This window comes from Podarcis bocagei (genome assembly GCF_964188305.1).
Source record: "Podarcis bocagei genome assembly, chromosome: 4".
Classification (NCBI taxonomy): domain Eukaryota; kingdom Metazoa; phylum Chordata; class Lepidosauria; order Squamata; family Lacertidae; genus Podarcis; species Podarcis bocagei.
Window position 1 is genome coordinate 102336511 of NC_138128.1, and position 21453 is coordinate 102357963.

Here is a 21453-nt window from a genome sequence, read left to right on the forward strand (position 1 = left end):
CAACATAACTTTTTTTTTAACATGCACACAATATACCTGCTCTCCCTTCCAGTTATCTTTAAATCCTACATGGACTTGGCAGCTCTTCAGATAAAGGACTTTTAAATAGACAACTGACCTGTTGGACACATGGTTACCGTCAGGTGCCCCCAGGTGGCCCTTTTACTGAGGCTGCAAGAATTCACTGACACAAAGTGATTTTGTAGTGGATCTGAAGTGGACTTTTTGTATCCTCTAGCTTCACAAATGGTTGTGCGATGCTCCTGCATCACTGCCTTCACAAAAATAAAGCAGTTCATTTGTACTCTTGCAGAGTACTTCATCTTCTCATCCTACTGAATATTTCACTGACATTAATAAAATTTTCCCCAGTGATTTGGAGGCATTGCTAAGTATTATTACTTCATCTCAATGAAACCACAGGTGCATGTGACCTACACCAAACAATCTAGCTATTGACCTCCCACAGTCTCAGATGGCTGCTTGAAATTTTATCAGCGAAACCCACACAAGCAAAAGCCATGGAGGTGTGGAGGCAGATGAAAGCCAAGGTGGAATTGGATGGGCATCAGGACCCAGAAAGACCTGATTCCACAAGGTTGCTGCCTAGTAGCATTTAAGAGAGAAGGCTCGAAAGCAGAAGGAACTAAGATAATGCAGTGTGTACCCCACAATGGAAATCCTACACCCAGGCTGTGTTCTGGAAAACAGAGGAGCAAATCTCATCCTTATTTTGCTGAGAATGGCAAATATAATATTTTTAAAACGGAAGCTCACATTCTCAGGAAGCCAATTTCAGTACCCAGTACCATTTTCTATTGCTTTTTGGTGCTCCCATGGAATTGTGGCACCTACAGAGCCTTGGCCGGCTTCCCCTTTCCTAGACAGGGAGGAAGCAGAGCTTGTAAAGCAATAGTTTAACAAATCAATATGCTGATCGGGGAGAAGCTTGGAATCTGCAGGCTAGTTCTCACTAAGACAGGCAACCTGCGTCTGGGCTTTAGCACTTCAGACAGCAGGGGAGGGCCCAGGTCCCTTGCATATAGAAAACGGTCCGTGATATTGCAGACTGTCTTGCAAGGATCTGGACTTTCTGACAAGTGGCTATAAGGTAGTGAACCTGCACAGTCACAGCCCATCTCAGCTCTGCACTTCCTAATAAGAATATCCTGGGTTGGACAACAGTGTCTTTGCTAATCTTCCTTCATGACAGTCCAGCACAGAATATGTCATGCTAGATCCAATGGGTGATTCCAAAAGAGGGAACAAAAGCACAACTATAGTAAAAATAAAAACATTTGCATCAGCATCTATCTGTGTGTTTTGCTTCAGGGTTTTAGTCAAACCCACAAATTTACACTTCAGTGGTTAAACTAAGAACTGTGCCTTATTTACCAACATTGGCTCAAAACCTCCAAGAACTGGACTTTCTTCAAGAGTAAAATGAAGGCCAGGTATTATATGTTTAATTGAAGAAATGGCCTCGCTGTACTTGAAAATAGTCTCCCTTTGTTTCTTATATTTTTAATAAGATTTCAGTGAGGTGCTACAAATATTCAAAGTGCAACCCAGCATGTCTCCATTCAGAAATCCCACTGAGTTCAATGGGGCTTATTCCCAGCGTTTAGCTTTTTAACTTGTTCATTAATTAACACAGTTAGTGGTAAGACACCCCCCCATCAATGAAAAACAGCCTCCCCTCCATCTCAGTTTTCAACTTGTAGAATTTTATACACATATGTGATGCTACCAACAGCCCAAAGCACTACAAGTCCGTTCTTCCAAGCACACATCCATATGTAAGAAGTTATTTTAGTCTCCAGCATTTCTTTGCCTGAATGAAACCAAATGAACACAGGTACAGCTATGGAGCACCAGCCAAGGAAAATGAACCTTTCTTCCCTCCTACAGTGACATTTTTGGAAACAGCCACTTAAACATAAAATTCATGAATAAGCAATGTAATTTCTTAGCTATAATTTAGAGCGAAGGATTCCTTTCAGAACAGAATTAACATAATCTTGACATTTTTAATACTTTTAATGTTCATGTAACCAGGCTTATAGGTAAATATATATATAGCACATAAAAAGACCACATTAATCTTTCCCCACTGGCAAAACCACTCCTCTTGTGTACATAGGGCTCTGTGTGTATACAAACTGAACATAGTCATTTGCTAAATGTGTAGACTACATTTGGTAGGGATTAAAGCAAAAATCAATGAGTCTGATTTCTGAAGCCAAAGTATTATTTATGTTAGTTATTTTTAAACTGTAAATACTGGATTCTTAAAGTAGCCATCCCGTGTGTTTCATTTTGAACATTTTCTCTTTTGAAATATATAAAAAAAGAACCCAGGGCCTCCATTTTACCAATACCTCCAGATTGTTCCCTGGACTGGTTTACATGCTACTTCAAAGCACTAGTTAAACTAAACCATGGTTTAAATGTGAACACACAAGGTGCTGGTGCACACTGCTGAAAGTGTAGGTGCCTGGCTGCTTGCCCACTCCTGTTGTTGTCCTACACCTGGGAGCTAAGCCATGATCTTAGAATGACAGAATCACAGAATTGTAGAGTTGGATGGAACCCCAAGGGCCATCTAGTCCAAACCCCTGCAATGCAGGAATCTCAACCAAAGCATCCATATTGTTTATTGTTACATCTGAACCAATGCTATTTTTCTAGCACAAGAGGTGCCGGAACTCATCCTGAACGCCTCCCTTGTTCTCTTATAATGGTAATGGAGCCCACCTGAGAGGGGCCGGAACTGAGTTCTGGTGAGTTCTGGCTGATAAAAAGCCCTAATCTGAACCCAGGCTTGTGAATTGTTTCTCTTGAAAACAAACACAAGCGGTAACGAAAGCTTGCTCTTGGCTCACTACTCATAGTTGGAGGGGAACAAACCACTAAGTCAGACAATGGTTTGGCTCTTAGCAGTGCAGCACTTGTGACTTCAGCAGTGTGCACTTGCATGCTGCACATGTAGCTCAGTTGTGTTCAGCTGAGTAAACTAAGGTGAAAATAAGTTGAATTCATGCATCTAATAATTGTGCATCTAAACACACAATTATCTGTCCAGATTAAGATTAGTTGAAGTCTTAGAGATATACTAATGGGGGGGATGTGTGTGGTGATGGGGGGGGGGAGCACGTCCCTTTATAGTCCAAAGATGTATCACTTTGTTTAAAGGAAGCAAAATATGACGCCTGTTTGATGCACAGCACCCGGCCAATCTACGTACCTCAACAAATGTTAACGTCATATGTTATCAGCCAGGAGGATGACCAAGACTGAACATAGATGTGAAAAGTTGTGCTTACAAAGCACTCTGCCCACATCCTTGGGTCATACAAATAAAAATTCACTTGAGAAACAATGACATGAATGAGCCAAAATAACTTATGGCAAATGCACTGCTCTTAACGCAGCATTCAAGCTGAGGCACTTGTTGTCACCTGTCCTTTAAAATACAGATTCGTTCTGTTTGGAGGGCACAAAGTCCCCGGTCCTGTTTGGGATGTCTTTTGTCCCATTTTTGAAGTCATAAAAAATAAGATGTAAAAGTTTGTGCCCTCACTTGCTTGTCTCACGCAGCCTAGCTCAGAAGTTGAGCCCACCCACCAAGCTGGCTGATGGACGCTTCAGGCTAGCCAATAGAGCTTGCCAGCCAGCTGGCTCTTCGGGGTTGGGCGGAGCTCTTGCCAGTGACTTCAAGTTACAATAAAGGAGATTCTGACTAAACATCAGGAATAACTTTCTGACGATAAGAGCTGTTAAGACATTGGAACAGACACCCTTGGGAAATTGTGGACTGTCCTTCCTTGGAGGTTTTTAAGCAGAGGTTGGATGGCCATCTGTCAGGGATGCTTTAATTGAGATTCCTGCCTTGCAGGGGGTTGGACTAAATGATCTTCAGGGACTTGGGTGTAGGGATGAATGTACTTGCTCCACAACCTTAAACAGCTAATTGCCAGCAACAGCAGACCACGCAGGTGGACCAGATGCCCAACCTGACCTCATATTAACTTTGGCTATACTATTATAGGACCTACTAATGTCTTCTCAGTGGCTGCTCCCAGACTTTCTTCTCTGTTGGGTGGCAGGTCACTGGCAGGTGAATACTTTCTTATTACAACAGGCTTTTAGAAACAGACACCTTGGAGCCTTTGCATGACCAGAAACTTTGCCTTATCAGGAGCCTGACAGTGTGGAGTCTTCGAAGTTTGTCCAGGTTTGGTGTAGAAGAATGCCAAGAGTAAGGAAAATTGGTGGACACATATCCTTGTTCCCTCCATAAAGAATCCACTGCTCCATTCTGATTCTGTTGTAGCCCCAACTTGCATTGGCACTCCGTGACCTAATTTTTTTAAAAAAGGCAAGTACCTTCCGTCCCCTCCCCCAGCTGATGTGGAAGATGGATGCTTGATATTCCACCTCAGGAGTTCATTTCTAGTATTCTAGTCCTTGGATCACACAACCTCACCATCCCTTTGTGACAGAAAGAGAACAGATTTGCATTTCCAACAAATTAAATGTTCTTCCAGTTAGCCTGTCTCTTACTAAAAATAAAAGCAAAACTTATTTCAATGCAGTATTTATAGAGGCCTGTGCTTTGTTCAGACTTTGTGTCTGAAATCTTGCTCTAAAGCCTTCAGCTTTATGGCTCAACGTCCCTTGGCATGTTTCTGCCCATTTTAAATGTTACCGAATTATTGCTTTGACTTAGTGTGCTGTTGCTTCTTTGTTTATAAATGTGGAAACAGTTATGGTAGAATGAGTATGTCAATTGTAACTGTAAATATCACAAATGCTTTTCATATAATTATGAAATTATCTAATATGTATATTTTACAAAAATCAAGACAGCTATCTTTTTCACACTTTTTTATTCATCAATTCCTGTCCCTCTCAGTTTTTATTTTTCAGCTTTCTCTGCTTCCTCTCTCACCTTGCGGCATACATGTTTTTCCCCTTTAAAATGTTAAATAGAATATAATAAATAGGGCATTCGTAATACCCAATCTGAATTGTAGAGATTTCAGATTGCAAATTTAAACAGCTATGAATGCTAACAACTAGATCATGTTGGAAACAATTGTCCAAATATGTATAAATGGAATCTGTGAATGGCTACATACCATAAGTTAAAGTTAACTCCTTAAATTGAAGCTAGGGAAGGTTCAGCCAAATGGCACATTTGCCGTTGGAGAGGGCCCCATGCACATCTTGAAGATCTCCACATAGTCTGAACTGAACCACAAGCAGCTACAATACCAACTGCAACAGCATGAGTTATTTGTAAGCAAGAGCAAATCAAAGAAGGGTTTTAGTTTAATTTACAAATAAATCATTAAAGCATAATATAAGCCAACAATCAGTAGTTCACAGAGCCAAAAGGGGGATTGAGATTTCTATTGTACAATTAGTAGAATCAATGCTAGCTATAAGGTCGAGCAAGATAGGCGTCTGTAGGGTGTTCCCCTCCCCAGACCAGTAAGTAAGTGTCCACTGATCTCAAAGCAGCCAAGAAGGTCAGAGGCAGATGAGAGTAGTCTATGCCCTTCCACGTCTAGGTTAAGCAGGCCTCCTTAGGGTGCCTTTCTCTTGGTGCCCTAACATGAAAACATGGAACTAGCATTCTATAACTAAATCTACACAAACACATCACAACTGAGCTAAAGGTGATGGGGATATATAGAGCATGCCAACTTTCAATTGCTAAAGTGTATTTTTGCAAGTTCCTTACTTAATAAGTGACATAGACACCGAGTGTCAGACGTTTTCTGCCACCGTGCAGCAGTAGCACTGGACTGGGAGTCGGCTCCTCAGTGCAGGAATTAGGAGGCATCTTTTACACAATTTCAAGTCTGGCTCCACACACAGGAGACATACTAAACAAATGCAAAACAATGAGGTGTGACAGAAGCTGGGGGAAGACAAGGCTATTAGCAGTTGTTGTTGTTGTTTAGTCATTTAGTCGTGTCCGACTCTTCGTGACCCCCTGGACCAGAGCACACCAGGCACTCCTGTCTTCCACTGCCTCCCGCAGTTTGGTCAGACTCATGTTTGTAGCTTCCAGAACACTGTCTAACCATCTCATCCTCTGTCGTCCCCTTCTTCTTGTGCCCTCCATCTTTCCCAACACCAGGGTCTTTTCCAGGGAGTCTTCTCTTCTCATGAGGTGGCCAAAGTATTGGAGCCTCAGCTTCACGATCTGTCCTTCCAGTGAGCACTCAGGGCTGATTTCCTTAAGAATGGATAGTGTAATGGTTCTAGGGGTTGCTCGTGCGTAAGCAGGTGCCTATCTCCCTGGCTGGGTGCAAACACCTGGCTGGGCTGCCAAAGTGAACCTCTTCTGTCCGGACAGCCACTCACCCATGGCTGACTCAATCGCTGGCAGAATCTGTGAGTGGGCGTTTCTTATACTTCTTCCAGCAAAGAAGTTCTTTGACGTCTAGTCTCCACCTACCCTCTCTGCCGAAAGCCTTCTGTGCAGGGAGGGTGTGGGCAACGGAGGACCCCTACTCTCCCCGCTGGTCCAAGGCAAGGAATCATGGGACCGCCTCGCCACTTCCCCCACCTGCCCCCCTTCTCCACTGGGGCTACGCTGATTCTCTTCCCCAGAAGATGGGCTGCTCCTCCCGATCCCTGGACGCTCTCTGGAATCCGTCTGGCTTTTGCGCTCCCCCTCCAGTACTGATGGCAGTTCCCTGACAGATAGGTTTGATCTTCTTGCAGTCCATGGGACTCTCAAGTGTTTCCTCCAGCACCATAATTCAAAAGCATCAATTCTTTGGCGATCAGCCTTCTTTATGGTCCAACTGCTATTAGCAGTACTTCATTCTGAAGTCAAAAGCCTCCCCTGATCAGTCAAAACGAAGGGGGAAGGAGATCGGGGGAGGCTCGGAAGTCACGGGCAGGCAGTGCGCCGTTGCACAGTTTTTTAAAAACTCAGAGCATTTATGTTTCACAGGGTTTGAAAGAAGGGCTTTGCACCTTTATACACTATGCATGTGTGCTTGGGGCCAGGGTCTTTTGCCTCACCATCCCCACTACTGACTCCCTGTTGCTACTCGGCTTCAAAAAAAAAAGTGTCCCCGGATTCATTGAAAAAAATCTGGTAACCATATTGCAGACACACAATGTTGCCCCACTATTGTCTCCAAAGTCCTGTAAAACCTGTTTTATCAAAACCCTAACAAACACCTACATAATCTGCTTACCCAGAGGGATCAATAGAAATGAATGCATAGGCCACAGGCACGGCTGGCTACATCTCATACCATTTCAGTTCTCTTGCAAAGAAATACAGTGGTACCTCCGGAACGGATCCCGTTTGCATCCCAAAGCAAACATAACCCGTGTCCGCACGTCCGCGGGTTGCGCTTTGGCACTTCCGCGCATGTGCGTGATGTCATTTTGAGCATCTGTGCATGCGGTGAAACCCGGAAGTAACAAGCTCCGTTACTTCCGGCTCGCTGTGGAGCGCAACCCGAAAATATTCATCCCGAAGTGTATTTATCCCAAGGTATGACTGTACTATCATCTATCCTGTGCTTCATTTGAAAAAAAAAAAGGAGGCACTGCCTGGTACACACCCTTCCCCTCCCCCAAAGCTTCCAGCTTCCTGCCCCCTGGAGGAGTTTTGACACACCCCACCAAAGGGGGGCTACCACAAAGTGGCATGACTAGAGCAGCTGTTTCCTTGACATGAAGGTTGCTCTAGCCATGCCACTTTGTGGTCGAAGAGCAAAGCAGTCCTCCTCTACCATAAAGTGGTGCAGCTAGAGTGGCCCACGCAGCAAAGAAAGGAAAAAGTAGCATTGGCCACTCTTGCCGTGCCACTTTGTGGTAGAATAAGCACTAGTCAAGGAAGGGGGAGGGGGAGATGGCCACTCTAGCCATGCCACTTTGTGGTAGCCCTATTTTGGCGGGTCATGCCAAAATGGCTCCAGGGAAGCAGTGGAGGAGGCAGAGGCGAAAAGAGGTGGCGGTACAGCATACAGTTACGTACCACCTCAAAATAAACCCCTACATCTATCTATCCCTTCCCTTTCACCAAAGCAGGGCACTGCCCACGCAGCTTACTCTTCCATTACAGATCAACACTTTATTGATTCTTATCAGCAGTTCAACACACTTGTCTCCATATATCCCAGCGATATCCCAGCAAAAACAAGCCAGCAAATTGCCATGCATTAGGTTTGATAACCTTGGAAGCAAAGGCCATCCATAAATTCCTCCGTGCTTCAGGTTTCATACCTTTTGAGCTTCAGACACATCTTTATACTACTCACGCGGTCAAGAAGCAAATATTCCTGCTTTGCACCAAAGTTTGCATCAAAGTTTGCCATGTACAGATAGCCCTAACACAGCCTACAGAAAACTTCTTCATCAAACGTCTTCCAGTTAATAATAATAATAATTTTATTATTTATACCACACCCATCTGGCTTAGTTTCCCTAGCCACTTTCGGTGGCTGTATTAGTGTATTCTCTTCCTATCTTGGCTTCTCAGAGTGTTAAAGTAAATGATGGTAAGATACAATCTTCATGGCACATAAATCTGATATCATTAACGGTATGTGAAGAGTGCTTTAAAACAAACAAACAAACAAATGCTTACCTTATCCTCTAGCCGGATCAGTCTGGCTCCTACCGTATAGTATCCTTTGTCTACTCCCTTTTCTTAAAAAAGAAAAAAAGGAAAAAATACTCAATTATATATATCTGGGGGGAAATGCAGCTAGTTTATTTAACATAGTTCTAGCAAGAAGGTAGTAGAAAATTGGCTGGCAACATGATTGCACTATATCCTCCATAATAGATAAATACCAACAGTAGTTGCTGGTGTGGTGGGGCGCAGCTGCCATCCTAACACCAATGTTGCTGCAGTTTACCTCAGTGATGCTGGTGGAGAAGGACAGCGGCAAGGGCACTGCTGTGTGGGCACAACAGAAGCACAGGGCCTGGCTCCACCAAGGCATTTGTGCCATCCCACCCTTGCTACTGCCCTGCTCTGCCCAGCGCCACCTAGGTAAGCTGTAGGGACACCAATGTCAGGAGGGAGGCTCTGGCCCCCCCAACCACCACGGAATGCAGAGATCCATGTATACTGGGACACAAGAGAAGGGCAACCCCTGACATCCTTGGATAAAGGGCTGAGAAAGTTCCCTGCTTTCACAGCTAAATTAACCAAAGCTCTGACTCACATCTTTCTACCACTCATATTGCTGCCACTATCCCGATAAGTGAGGGGAGGGTGTCCTGATAGGGTAGAGCTAGTAGGATGATGCTATACTGCCAGCTAAGTTTGGCGAGGACCTGGTATTATGGAGAGCAAATCAAGTTAATCCAGAAAGAGAAAAGAAGTGAGTATTTCTGTTCAGCCCTGCCCTCCTTTCCTGATCTCTGAGCTATGTTACGCTGATCTGTAGCTAAAGATGCATGGAGAAAACAGCCCATAAGATGCCCAGTCCTCTGACATTTGTTACATTTACATGCATAGTAAAAGACACACATATAAGAATCATTAAATAGAGATGCTTTTCACAAACTTTTGTTGACTATCAGCTGAATATAATAACTAAATAGTGGCCTAAATTTTCAGTTAAATACCCCCCCACCTGCCCTTCATTGGCTGATGCAACTGATAGGTCTATAGAAATGTTCTGTACCTGGAAGAAAGAGGCCAGGCTTCCCCAAGGAATGATCCAACCTGAAAAGAGAATTTGATTACACAAGAATCTTATCAAGTCGATTTCATTATGCTTCAGGTTGTAGTGATGCCAATTTTGCTTGTGTGATCTACAGGACAGAGAGCAAGTCTACACAAGGACTGACAGAGCTTGAACCTTGTTCCTGCTCCTTATTAGTACATAGATGACACACAACTCTGCCTCATGTTTCCATTGGCTAATCCTAGGAAGGCTGTGAAATACCTGAACAGGTGTCTGGAGGCAGATTTGAGATAGATGAGGGTAAACAAATAGAAATATACCCTAGACAAATACAGAAATACTGTGACTGGGAAAATGGCTGATTCTGCTTGGATGAATTTACCTGGGGCTGAATTACCGTATTTTTCGCTCTATAACACGCACCAGACCATAACACGCACGTAGTTTTTAGAGGAAGAAAACAAGAAAAAAAATATTCTAAACGAAATAGTGGATATATGATTTTTGTGGTTCATGCTGTGGCCACAGACATGTGATCTGACAGTGAGTTTGGAGAAGCCCAATGCAAAAATCCTGAGGATCCATGTGGATCCATGCTTTGTAACCACGGAGGAGGGAAGGAAGGGGAACCATGGATCCTCTGCTCACGACTGCAGCAGATCCCCCCCCCGCCACCCGCAGGCATTCCCTCCATAACACGCACAGACATTTCCCCTTACTTTCTAGGAGGAAAAAAGTGAGTGTTATGGTGCAAAAAATACGGTAGGTTGCACTTCCACTGAAAGACCGTGTTTGCATCTTGGGGCTCCTCTTGGATTCAACATTACCTGCAGAACCAAAGCTGCCAGGGATGGCAAGGAGTGCCTTTTATCAGACAGCTAGAATCCTATGTGAATATGGAAGCTAATGCAACAGCAATTCCTGTCCCAATTACATCAAGACTGTTAAAATGGGCTCAAAATGGGGCTGCCCATGAAGACGGTGGAGGAGCTTCAGCTAGAGCAGCTGAGTGCAGCAGCCTGGATTTTCACAGGAACTAAACACTCATACCATATTACACCAATTCTTTGTCAGCTGCATTAGCTGCCTGTATACTTCAGGGCACAATTCAAAGTGTCGGTCATGACCATAAAGCCCTTAGTGGCATGGGAGCAAGTTATCCAAAGGACTGCCTACATTCATACAAACCTGCCAGAGATTTGAGATCAGTGACAGAGGTTCTCCTCAGTCACCTGCTCAGGAAAGAAGTTCAGTTAGCAGGGCCAAGGCACCCAAGACAGGCAGTTTTCTTTTGTGCATCATGAGCCATCTGGGCTGCCACCAGGGGCCTGGTGTTTCTGTTATCAACCTGGATATCTAGAATGGTCATGATAATATTAGAACTTTATAAATTTAGCATATCCATATCCATTTAAAAGGGCTTCACATATATTATCTTGGCATAATCTTTGCAAAAAGGATTCCACTGCATTCTTTTTCCCAAGAGGTAGAAGGTCCATTGTACACCATTGAAAACTGAGGTAGCATGTTGCTCAGGATACTGAGCAACATCAGGAAACTTCCCGTGTGAATTTTGCCTCTGCCACTCTTCTATCAGCCTCCTTTCTCTATTATGGGGATAATAAAACTGGCGAACCTTTCAGAGTTTCTGTAAAGACTGCAAGAAAAGAACATGCAAAAAATAATTTGAGCATTTGAAAAAATGCTAAGGCATATTCCATTCCTCTGCGGGAACAATAACCTGTACATTATCTAACATTGTATTTAAAGAGACTTGTTGAAGTTGTGTTAACATACACAACTTCAACAAGTCTCTTTAATACAGTGTTAGACAATGTAACACCACCAATTTCTGTGTACAAAATACAACATTTTTGCCCCAAAATGCTTTTCAAATGTATATCCCTCACTGCTAGCTCACAGGGCCCCTGAAGCAACTGTGAGCTGGGTACCTTCTTTGGAGTTCTTTTATTCGAACCATCATATTGAGATGCCCTTGAGAGTATTGTTCAATCACATCACGCACATCATAAGGCTTCCGAGCTTGCTGTGAAAAGAGAACAAATAAAAATGGAAAAGGTGAGAGATATCCTGTTTTTGCATCACTTGCTTTGAGCCATATAGATATTAATACCGTAGATTCCGGCATATTAGGTGACTGGGCGTATTAGACGACCCCCCCAAATTAGCAGCTGCAATTTGGGGATTTGTCCTGAAAGCCCAGTCGCCTAATAAGCTGGGCAGCTCCATGCCGGGAGAAAGCCGCCTGGCGCGGAGCTGAGCCCGTTGCTTGCTGCTGCTGCTTCGGAAGGGGGGTGGGCGGCCTCCGCCCCGCGCCATCCATACCCGGCGACCCCTGACTTTTTAACCTCTTTTCCATGGTTAAAAAGTCACCTTATACACCGGAACCTACGGTATTTAAGGATTTGTGTAAGTACTTTCAGATCTTTCATGTACATTATCTTAATGCAGCACCCCTGCAAGATACATTGGTATTTTATCCCATTTTCCTATTTCAGACAAGCAGTGGGAATAAGAGACAGTGGCTTGCCTAAGGTCAACAAGAGAGTTCATGGCAGACACAAGATTTGACCCAAGGACTTCCTGGTTGTAGCTCCATCTCTTAGCTACCATACTAAACAGGCTCAGACTTTACAAAATTTAGCATCTTTTATACACCTTTAAAGGGTTGGGGACACGAGTGGCGCTGTGGGTTAAACCACAGAGCCTAGGACTTGCCAATCAGAAGGTCGGCGGTTCGAATCCCCATGACAGGGTGAGCTCCGTTGCTCGGTCCCTGCTCTTGCCAACCTAGCAGTTCGAAAGCACATCAAAGTGCAAGTAGATAAATACCATATTTTTTGCTCTATAAGACTCACTTTTTCCCTCCTAAAAAGTAAGGGGAAATATGTGTGCGTCTTATGGAGTGAATGCAGGCTGCGCAGCAATCCCAGAAGCCAGAACAGCAAGAGGGATCGCTGGTTTCGCTGCTCAGCGATCCCTCTTGCTGTTCTGGCTTCTGGGATTCAGAATATTTTTTTTCTTGTTTTCCTCTTCCAAAAACTAGGTGCGTCTTGTCGTCTGGTGCGTCTTATAGAGCGAAAAATACGGTAGGTACCGCTCCGGTGGGAAGGGAAACGGCATTTCCGTGCGCCGCTCTGGTTCGCCAGAAGCAGCTTAGTCCTGCTGGCCACATGACTCGGAAGCTGTATGCCGGCTCCCTTGACCAATAAAGTGAGATGAGTGCCGCAACCCCAGAGTCGGTCACGACTGGACCTAATGGTCAGGGGTCCCTTTACCTTTACACACCTTTAAAACATTCTGGACATGTGGAAGCTTTATTTAAACAAGTCCTAGTCATTGGCCCTGATCTGTGCTTATCGGGGGTCGGAACATCCAGATCATATGCACAGACTGATTGAGTGACTGATTCAAATCCAGCTGGAAACTGTGCACTATCATGCTATCTATACTGCCCTTTCACACTATTAAGCAAACACATACCCTTCAATTAATTCCATTTACTTTTGCAAAAGGTTGTGGCACAAATTGAGGGGAGGGAACAGAAAACAAATACACAAGTACAATCATTAATATATCAATCTCATATACAGTATATCTATGCTTCCACCCAAACCCTCTTTACACATTCATCACATGTAGAGCCTCAGCATCTAGAGAGGGGCACGGGAGCCACGCTGTTGGCTCTCACCTCTGAAGCTGGAGGGACCCTTCCCCTGCTCAGACACAGGCCATGTAGGTTTCACTTACGCATGCTGTCAGGGATGGGTCCTGTGAAGGTGGTGGGGGAGTGGCATGGGGTGTGACCCCCCCCCGCCCACCTAATGTTTGCACATGCAGAGCCTCTTCATGCCATCAATGCATAAAGAAGCTTTAGGAATACATTTAGTAACACATAGGTGTCTGATAGTGCAAGGAATAGCATAATACCGGGGATAAACAATTGCCTGTACAAAAGATTGTTGCTGGTCACCAAAGAAGTGACATATTATTTTATATCAGATTATGAAATTCAGCACCCAGCCAGTGACTGCATCATCTGGAATCGAAAGGTTTAAAGTGCCCCTCTAAGTCAATGAAAAGTTTCATGTAATAGATAGTTCTCCAGACCATAATCCACCTTTTCTCTTTATACTTAGGATAAACTTCAGATTTCTTCTTTAATTGATATAACCTGCTGGATGCATATAGAGCTTTAGCTACACGAGGACTTAGGACAGTGATGGCCAAACTTGGCCCTCCAGCTGTTTTGGGACTACAACTCCCGTCATCCCTAGCTAACAGGACAAGTGGTCAGGGATGATGGGAATTGTAGTCCCAAAACAGCTGGAGGGCCAAGTTTGGCCATCACTGACTTAGGATAATGATTCACCCATATGTAAGCCATAGTGTAATATGAGGTTATGTACCACAGAAATCCAGGTTTGCCATGGCATGGACAGAATCCATAAGATAAAGAAATGCTGAGTTACATGATGCGGTCAGATACTATACCCTTAGTTTGGAAGTGTGGCAGGTAGAAGATGGAGGCAATGTCCAGAAGGGGCAGCAACCTACTGACAGGAGTAGCCCTCTCCTCCTCTCCCCTTCTCCTTGATTGCAGTTACCCTGTCCTTCTGAGACTCCCATTCCCCGTTCCCACCCCCTTAACCCTTCAGAAGAAGATTGAGGAAATTTTCTAGGCAATTTCCAGTTAAAAAATAGCATTCAAGCCTTCAAACACCCTTCTTTCCTTGAGATTAGAGACACCTAGTCGCCTTGGTTCCCACAAGAATCCACAACTAGCACTTCATTTTACTCTGAATTGTGCCTGAAGGGCACCAATCAGATTTCATTCAGGACGCTTTCAGCTAATCACACTGCTGCTGCAGTTCCATTTGGGCAAGGGACAGGGAGACAGAAGTTTAGCCAACACACCACTTTGGAGACTCAGCGGGAGACTGGCGTAAAGAACGGGGAGGGAACTATGACATCATAATTTGGTTCTTGTGCTGTGCTGTGACAAAAGGACTAGTACCTTTTTTGAAGCGCAGCACAGAAATCTCCCCACCCACCTCTTAGACCTCACCATTTCTGCCCACCTCAGAGGCCCTAACCTTGCTGTTTCTCCCCACCATCAGCACTTACATCTGTGTGTGTCAGTCTGTGTATATCAGGTTGTCTGAGTGTATCTCTAGCTCAAGTGTATGCTGCCTGCTGTAACCTTGGGCTCTGCCTACCCTTAGCTCCACTCAGGGTCAGACCACCCAGGAGGCGACTGCCTCAGGCAGCAGAATCCAAAGGGACAGCAAATTTGGACTCCCATGAATGCACCGCCTACTGCAGCTGCAGAAGCAGCACTGACAGCTGCAATGTGCTCTTTGGAGGCCACATCTGCTAACTCCTCTGCAGCCCCCAACCCATGCCACCTCTACAGTGGTCTCTTGGCAAACAGGAGGCACTGCCGGTATCTTCCCACCTTTGTTCCTGATGTTGATCTTCCATGACTGGGGAGAAGCACCTCAACGTGCTGTTAGATGCCCTTTCCTGCCCTTTACCTCAACAGACCCATGAGAAATCACCTACCACTGTTCAACACACTTTATTAACAGCATGTCTTCTCTTCACAGCTGAATTGATGGACAACCACATAAGTGTACCAAAGGTTGGTTCAAGCAATCAGTCTTGCCTCATCACCACTTACTCCATTGCAGCGAAATGAACTAAAGAGCCGTGCAGCCTGTTGCCAACACATGACAATTCACATCTGACACATGCAACTGCAGGCAAGCTAAAAAAAATGAAAACAAAACTCATTGGATGGAGTGGAAGGAGGAGGTGGTGGTGACAGCAGCAAGTGTGGGAGAGGCAGGGAATTAGGCAGAGTCTCATATGCTCATTTATCTAGTTCATTTATTAAAGAGCACCTGAAGTGCATTTCTAGCAGAGTGAGTTCTTTTTATATTGCCGTGGTGGTGGTGGTGGTGGTAAAATAACTTTCGAAATCCTTCCCCCAACCCTATGCTTCAGAGTGGGAAAAACAACGCTAAAGAAACTCAACCAGGTAGACAAGCTTAGCCTGCCATATTCCCTTTTGTCGGGAGAACAGGCCTTTGCATAGCTAAATAGCTAGAGAGCTTCTGGAAAGCGAAGTAGCTAGAGAGCTTCGCTGCCCTACCCTGCCTCCTCCCCTGGCTGGATGCAATGTTACCAAGGTGTCAGTGGGCAAAAAACGTCATGCCATGAACCAACCATTTTGTGCTGTCACAGAAATGGCGCATGTCTCTGGCAACCTTCATTCAGTTCCAAGTGAACCAATCCTAGGCCACACATGGGCCCATGAAATGTCTCTGAGCTCAGAGAAGAAAATGGGGTGTGTATAACAATATATTGTGAGTGATATCCAACAAAGTAGTTTCATTAGTGAACTCTGGCTGTGCAACTGATTGTCCAGCATACTATGGTCATTTCAAAATGGCATATTTGGAAAGACAATTAAGCTATTTTACAGGCAAAAGTTCAACTCTTTGCTCATTTTCACAATGACACCCCTTTTGGCCTACACGCAAATTTGGTGATAACTACTTCAGAATGAAACAAGTTTTGTAATACTGGATGTGGGGTGGGCATGGGACCCCATTCCTGCATACAGATTTAATATACAAGTTAGCAGGGAGTTTGACTGGACAGCTGTCATGGTCCCTTCCAACTCTACAATTCTATGACTTAAGTTTAAAGGGAAAACAGCAGAGCAAGCAAGCAAACGCATTAATTAGCTACCTGACTGTTTTGTTGCTAAAAATACAAGGGCTGGCCAAGACACTAAAAATGAACCCCCAAAAAGAGAAAAAGTGAACCTGGAAAATTTGCATGACAATGCTATTATTCATGCAGTAAACACAGGAAAAGGAGGTGAAGACTGTGCTCTCTTTGTTTTTTTGCTGTCTTTGAATCTGCTTTATCTCCAAGGGGAATCTGGGGGTGGCAATGGGTCCCTCTTTTGGCTGTGGGTCAAGGGACCAGAAAAAGACTAGAGAAGGTACGGTGAAAATTTCAGTAACTGAACAAGACGTAACAACGGCTTGTTAGTTGTGTTGTCTGTTTTTTCTCTGCCACCAGCCTAGGCCAGATATATTAGCATGCATTAAACCCTCCAGCATGTGATGGAGTCATGCTTGGAGTGCAGCCATGGGATCCTAGAAATTCCAGATAAAAGCAGAGAGGAAAAACTAAACTTGCAAAGAACAAGAAGAACAAGGACAACAAGTAGAGGAAACAGACCCCCTCTCTCCCACCATCACCACTACAAAGAGAAACAGAAACCCATCCAAACAAAATTGTTTTACATAATCTTCAGCAGTCTGGGCCTACCTGGACCTTGGTTTTGGGGAACACAGCTTCACTGTTTTCTTGACATGTGGTATGTGCTTGGAGGGAAGGGATGGACTATTATACTTTCAATTTTTTAAGGCTCCGAATTTATTGCTTTCTGCAACTTCCTGCTTACAGACGCTGACACATCGTTATTTCTGGCCAGGAAAAGCAGACTATTGCAACTGTGCCAGTATCACTCTCTGGACTTGACTGGCAGAGATGCTTTGAGAGCTGTTTGTCTAAGTGTACCCCGCCCTCGCACCCAACCCCTCAAATCTATTTTTTGGGGCTCTCTATTGTATCACAATGGCTCAATGCCTAGCTGTTCTAACAAAGGTTTGGGAAACAAAACCAGAAAAAGAGAGAGGAGGCTACCCAAAAGCATAATTAATCTTCTTCCTTCCTAATAAACCTCTCTTTGTTCATATAAAATAGATAGATAGATAGATAGATAGATAGATAGATAGATAGATAGATTCTTTATTGTCATTACACTAGTGCAACATTGCACAAGTGCAACGAAATTGGATGCCATCCCTTAAAAACAACAAAAGCAAAACAACAACAACAACCAAACAAACCACCTTCCAACCACACCCACCCCCACCCCCAAAAACTCCCAGATCTCACTATCGAGTTACAGCATTCAAAAAGGCCACAGCTCTTGGATAGAAACTGTTTTTCAGTCTATTTGTCCTTGACTTGATGTTTCTATACCTCCTGCCAGAAGGCAGTAGTGCGAACAGACTGTATCCCGGGTGAGATGGATCCTGCAGGATGTTGTTTGCTTTCCTAAGGCAACGGGAACCGTACAGTTCTTCCAAAGGTGGGAGAGGGTGACCAATAATCCTTTGGGCTGTGGTTATGACCTTCTGGAGCACCTTCCTCTCCCTAGCTGTACAACCGGAGAACCAAGCACAAATACAGTATGTAAGTATGCTCTCTATGGAGCCTCGGTAGAAGGACACCAGCAGTCTCTCACTCAGATTGTTATTTTTTTAAAGTCTGAGGAAATAAATTCTCTGCTGGGCCTTCTTCACCAGAGCAGTGGTATTTGCGCTCCAAGTCATGCCCTGATCCATAGTCACTCCCAAAAACCTGAATTCCGCCACCCTCTCCACCCGTTCCCCGTTGATATACAAGGGCTGAATGTCCGCCTTTTTTTTCCTGTAATCCACCACCAATTCCTTGGTCTTAGCCGTATTAAGAGCCAGATTGTTCTCTCCACACCAAACACAGAGCCGCTCCACCTCGTCCCGATAGGCGGACTCATCCCCTCCTGAAATGAGCCCCACCACCGTAGTGTCATCAGCAAACTTGATGATTTTGTTGCTGGAGTAGATGGCTGTACAGTCATACGTATAGAGAGCATAGAGCAGGGGACTCAACACGCAACCCTGTGGTGAGCCGGTGTTAAGGCTAAGGGCTGTGGACACATGTGACCCTACTCTAACCCTCTGAGAACGTTCTGACAAAAAATCCAAAACCCAGAGACAGGTGGAGTTGGGGAGTCCAATCGTCTCTAGCTTGGACACCAGTCTATGGGGGAGGATAGTGTTAAAAGCAGAGCTAAAATCCACAAAATCATCCACATTAGAATGTGCAGGCTGTAGAGTAATGACTAAGCTGCCCAGTCAGAGGCTGAGAATGCCTCAAACCCTAAACACACACAATGGAAACAAAAAATGGGGAGGGGCACTAACCTGGCATCCTCTACAGGTCTTTTTAAGCATAAACGCAGAAAAATAAAGAACTACAACAAAACCGTTTTGTGATCTAAGCCAATTACTCACTCATTCCAAAGTGAGAGATCTGCTACATGAAACTGTTGTGTGCAAGGCAGGTTCTGAAGGGAGAGGGGAGAAATTTGATTCTGTTGCCATTTAAAGGCAAACCTACCTAATTTGGACTTTCCAAAACAATACAAGAACCGAAACACAGCCGCCCTTTGAAACTTGCACTCTTCCAAAATTTTGCAATGCATTGCTCCAGCAAAGCAATGTGTACACAAATGCATATACTAGTGTAAAGTGCTTTGCCAAAAATGGTTCACTAGTCAAAACTGCATATAAAAATGTGCATGTAAGGATAAAAAGGTAAAGGTAAAGGGACCCCTGACAATTAAGTCCAGTCGCGAACAACTCTGGGGTTGCGGTGCTCATTTCGCTTTACTGGCCGAGGGAGCTGGCATTTGTCCGCTTCCGCGGACAGTTTTTCCAGGTCATGTGGCCAGCATGACTAAGCTGCTTCTGGCGAACCAGAGCAGTGCACAGAAACGCCGTTTACCTTCCCGCTGGAGTGGTACATATTTATCTACTTGCACTTTGACGTGCTTTCAAACTGCTAGGTTGGCAGGAGCAACGGGAGCTCACCCCGTCGTAGGGATTCGAACCGTCGACCTTTGATTGGCAAGCCGAAGTGGCTCAGTGGTTTAACCCACAGCGCAAATTCACACTAAAATGCGGATGAATTTTCACACCGTATTTTTAAAAAATTACAAACTGATATGAAAATGTGCAAAGCCAAACTTTAGATTGGAAAAATTAGAGACAGAGAAAAAACAAAATTTACAGAGAATGCTGAAGTCTCCCCAGGGACAGGCAGAGAAAGCTGGAGGGGATCTGGGCCACAGTCTGCCTTTCTTACTAGGCTTTTTGTCTCTCTGCTTATCTCTGTTTAGTAACTAATTTTTCTTATGGACTGAAATGGGGAGGAGAACAGATAGTGAGGCATATTAACAACAACAACAACAACAACAACAACAACAAATAGGTAGTCAGAAAACTGTGTATTCCCATTCAGTTTCTTTGCCTGTTTTTGAGAGAGAAACTTCAGAACCCCCAGCAGTGAGAGCTTACATGCAATGTCTCTGTGTTACATAATAATAATAATAATATTTTTTATTTATACCCCGCCCTCCCCGGCCAAGGCCGGGCTCAGGGCGGCTAACAAGCAATAATAAAAAACAAGCTGAATGATTACAACTTAAAAATAAAATTAAAATACAACATTAAAATATTGAAACATTAAAATATTAAAATGTAGCCTCATCGCAGGAGGAGAAAAGAAAAGAAAAAAGAAAGAGAGGGAGGGAATAAAAATGGCTCCAAGCCAAAGGCCAGGCAGAATAACTCTGTCTTACAGGCCCTGCGGAAAGAAATCAGATCCCACAGAGCCCTGGTCTCATGAGGCAGAGCGTTCCACCAGGCCGGAGCCAGTGCTGAAAAGGCCCTGGCTCTGGTTGAGGCTAATCTGACTTCCTTAGGGCCTGGGACCACTAGGGTGGTGCTATTTACGGACCCTGAGGCTCTCCATAGGGCATACCAGGAGAGGCGGTCCCGTAGGTACGAGGGTCCTAGGCCGTGAAGGGCTTGAAAGGTCAAAAGCAGCACCTTAAATCTGACCCTGTCCTCCACCGGGAGCCAGTGCAGCTGGAAAAGCACTGGGTGAATATGCTCCCATGGCAGAGACCCCGTGAGGAGCCTCGCTGCAGCATTCTGCACCCGCTGGAGCTTCTGGGACAGCTTCAAGGGCAGCCCCGCGTAGAACGAATTACAGTAGTCAAGCCTGGAGTATAACATGTGGAGTATAACACATAGCCAGGCTCTGAATGCCAAGCTCCAAGGGTTTGAGTGCATGTGATTTTCATGCATACTCAAGAACCCTTGGAACCAAACCTCTGCATACAATGAGGGATTACTGTTAATGACGGGGAAAATAAGTGCATTGTGTGTGATCTGTATTGGTGGCACAATGTAAGTCAGTGTAAAAATGAAATTGCAAACTTTAAAAAATAGATTCAAACATACAACAATGTTCACAGTAATTAGTCTCTATAATACTAGAAGCTATGAGTAATCAAGGTCCTGTCTGAACAATCTGGAGCTATGCAGTTTGGTGCCTAGGCAGAGGGGTGGGTGGGTGTTGGTTTTTTTTTTTTTTACACATTTCACCTCAAATACCTTTTCCACAGTACTTATGTTATGGACTACTTGGTTCTGTTGCTGTTGCCATTTATTACCTGAAATTTCCTCCGGGCTACAAAATACTGCATTCTCCTGATGACTTTGACAGCTGTTCGGTGTGCTTCTGTTAGCCTACAAAACAAACCAGGCACACATTTTCCCCCCAAAGATTTTAAAATACAAAGCTTTTCAGTGCAAATTCACAATAGTATATTAAGCATACATGCCCCTTTAGATCTTTGTGCTTTGTCTTTCCTGCTTCAATTTTGTACAGGAGCCTTCAAGTTTCTGACAGCTGAGATCCACTTGTGCAGAATGGAGGCATGCTGTGCTCATAACCAAAATGCTTTAGAGTGTGAAAGAGAAATAATTGCCTGCCTTCAGAGGAGCTCACTATCTGCTTCTGTCCCTGTCTGTGTCTCTGCATG

General features: G+C 44.4%; 1 protein-coding gene across 6 annotated transcripts in view; it reads right to left on the reverse strand.

Annotated features, from left to right (window-relative positions):
• LOC308585396 (potassium voltage-gated channel subfamily KQT member 1-like) overlaps nucleotides 1–21453 on the reverse strand; it is a 395874-nt gene that overhangs the window by 166029 nt on the left and 208392 nt on the right. For all 6 annotated transcript variants that reach the window (XM_081191024.1, XM_081191022.1, XM_081191023.1 and 3 more), the window contains 4 exons: nucleotides 21082–21157; nucleotides 11639–11733; nucleotides 9684–9724; nucleotides 8633–8694 (listed from right to left, as the gene is read on the reverse strand). In XM_081191024.1, the coding sequence (XP_081047150.1) occupies nucleotides 8633–8694; nucleotides 9684–9724; nucleotides 11639–11733; nucleotides 21082–21157 (274 nt within the window). The remainder of the gene's footprint in view (nucleotides 1–8632; nucleotides 8695–9683; nucleotides 9725–11638; nucleotides 11734–21081; nucleotides 21158–21453) is intronic.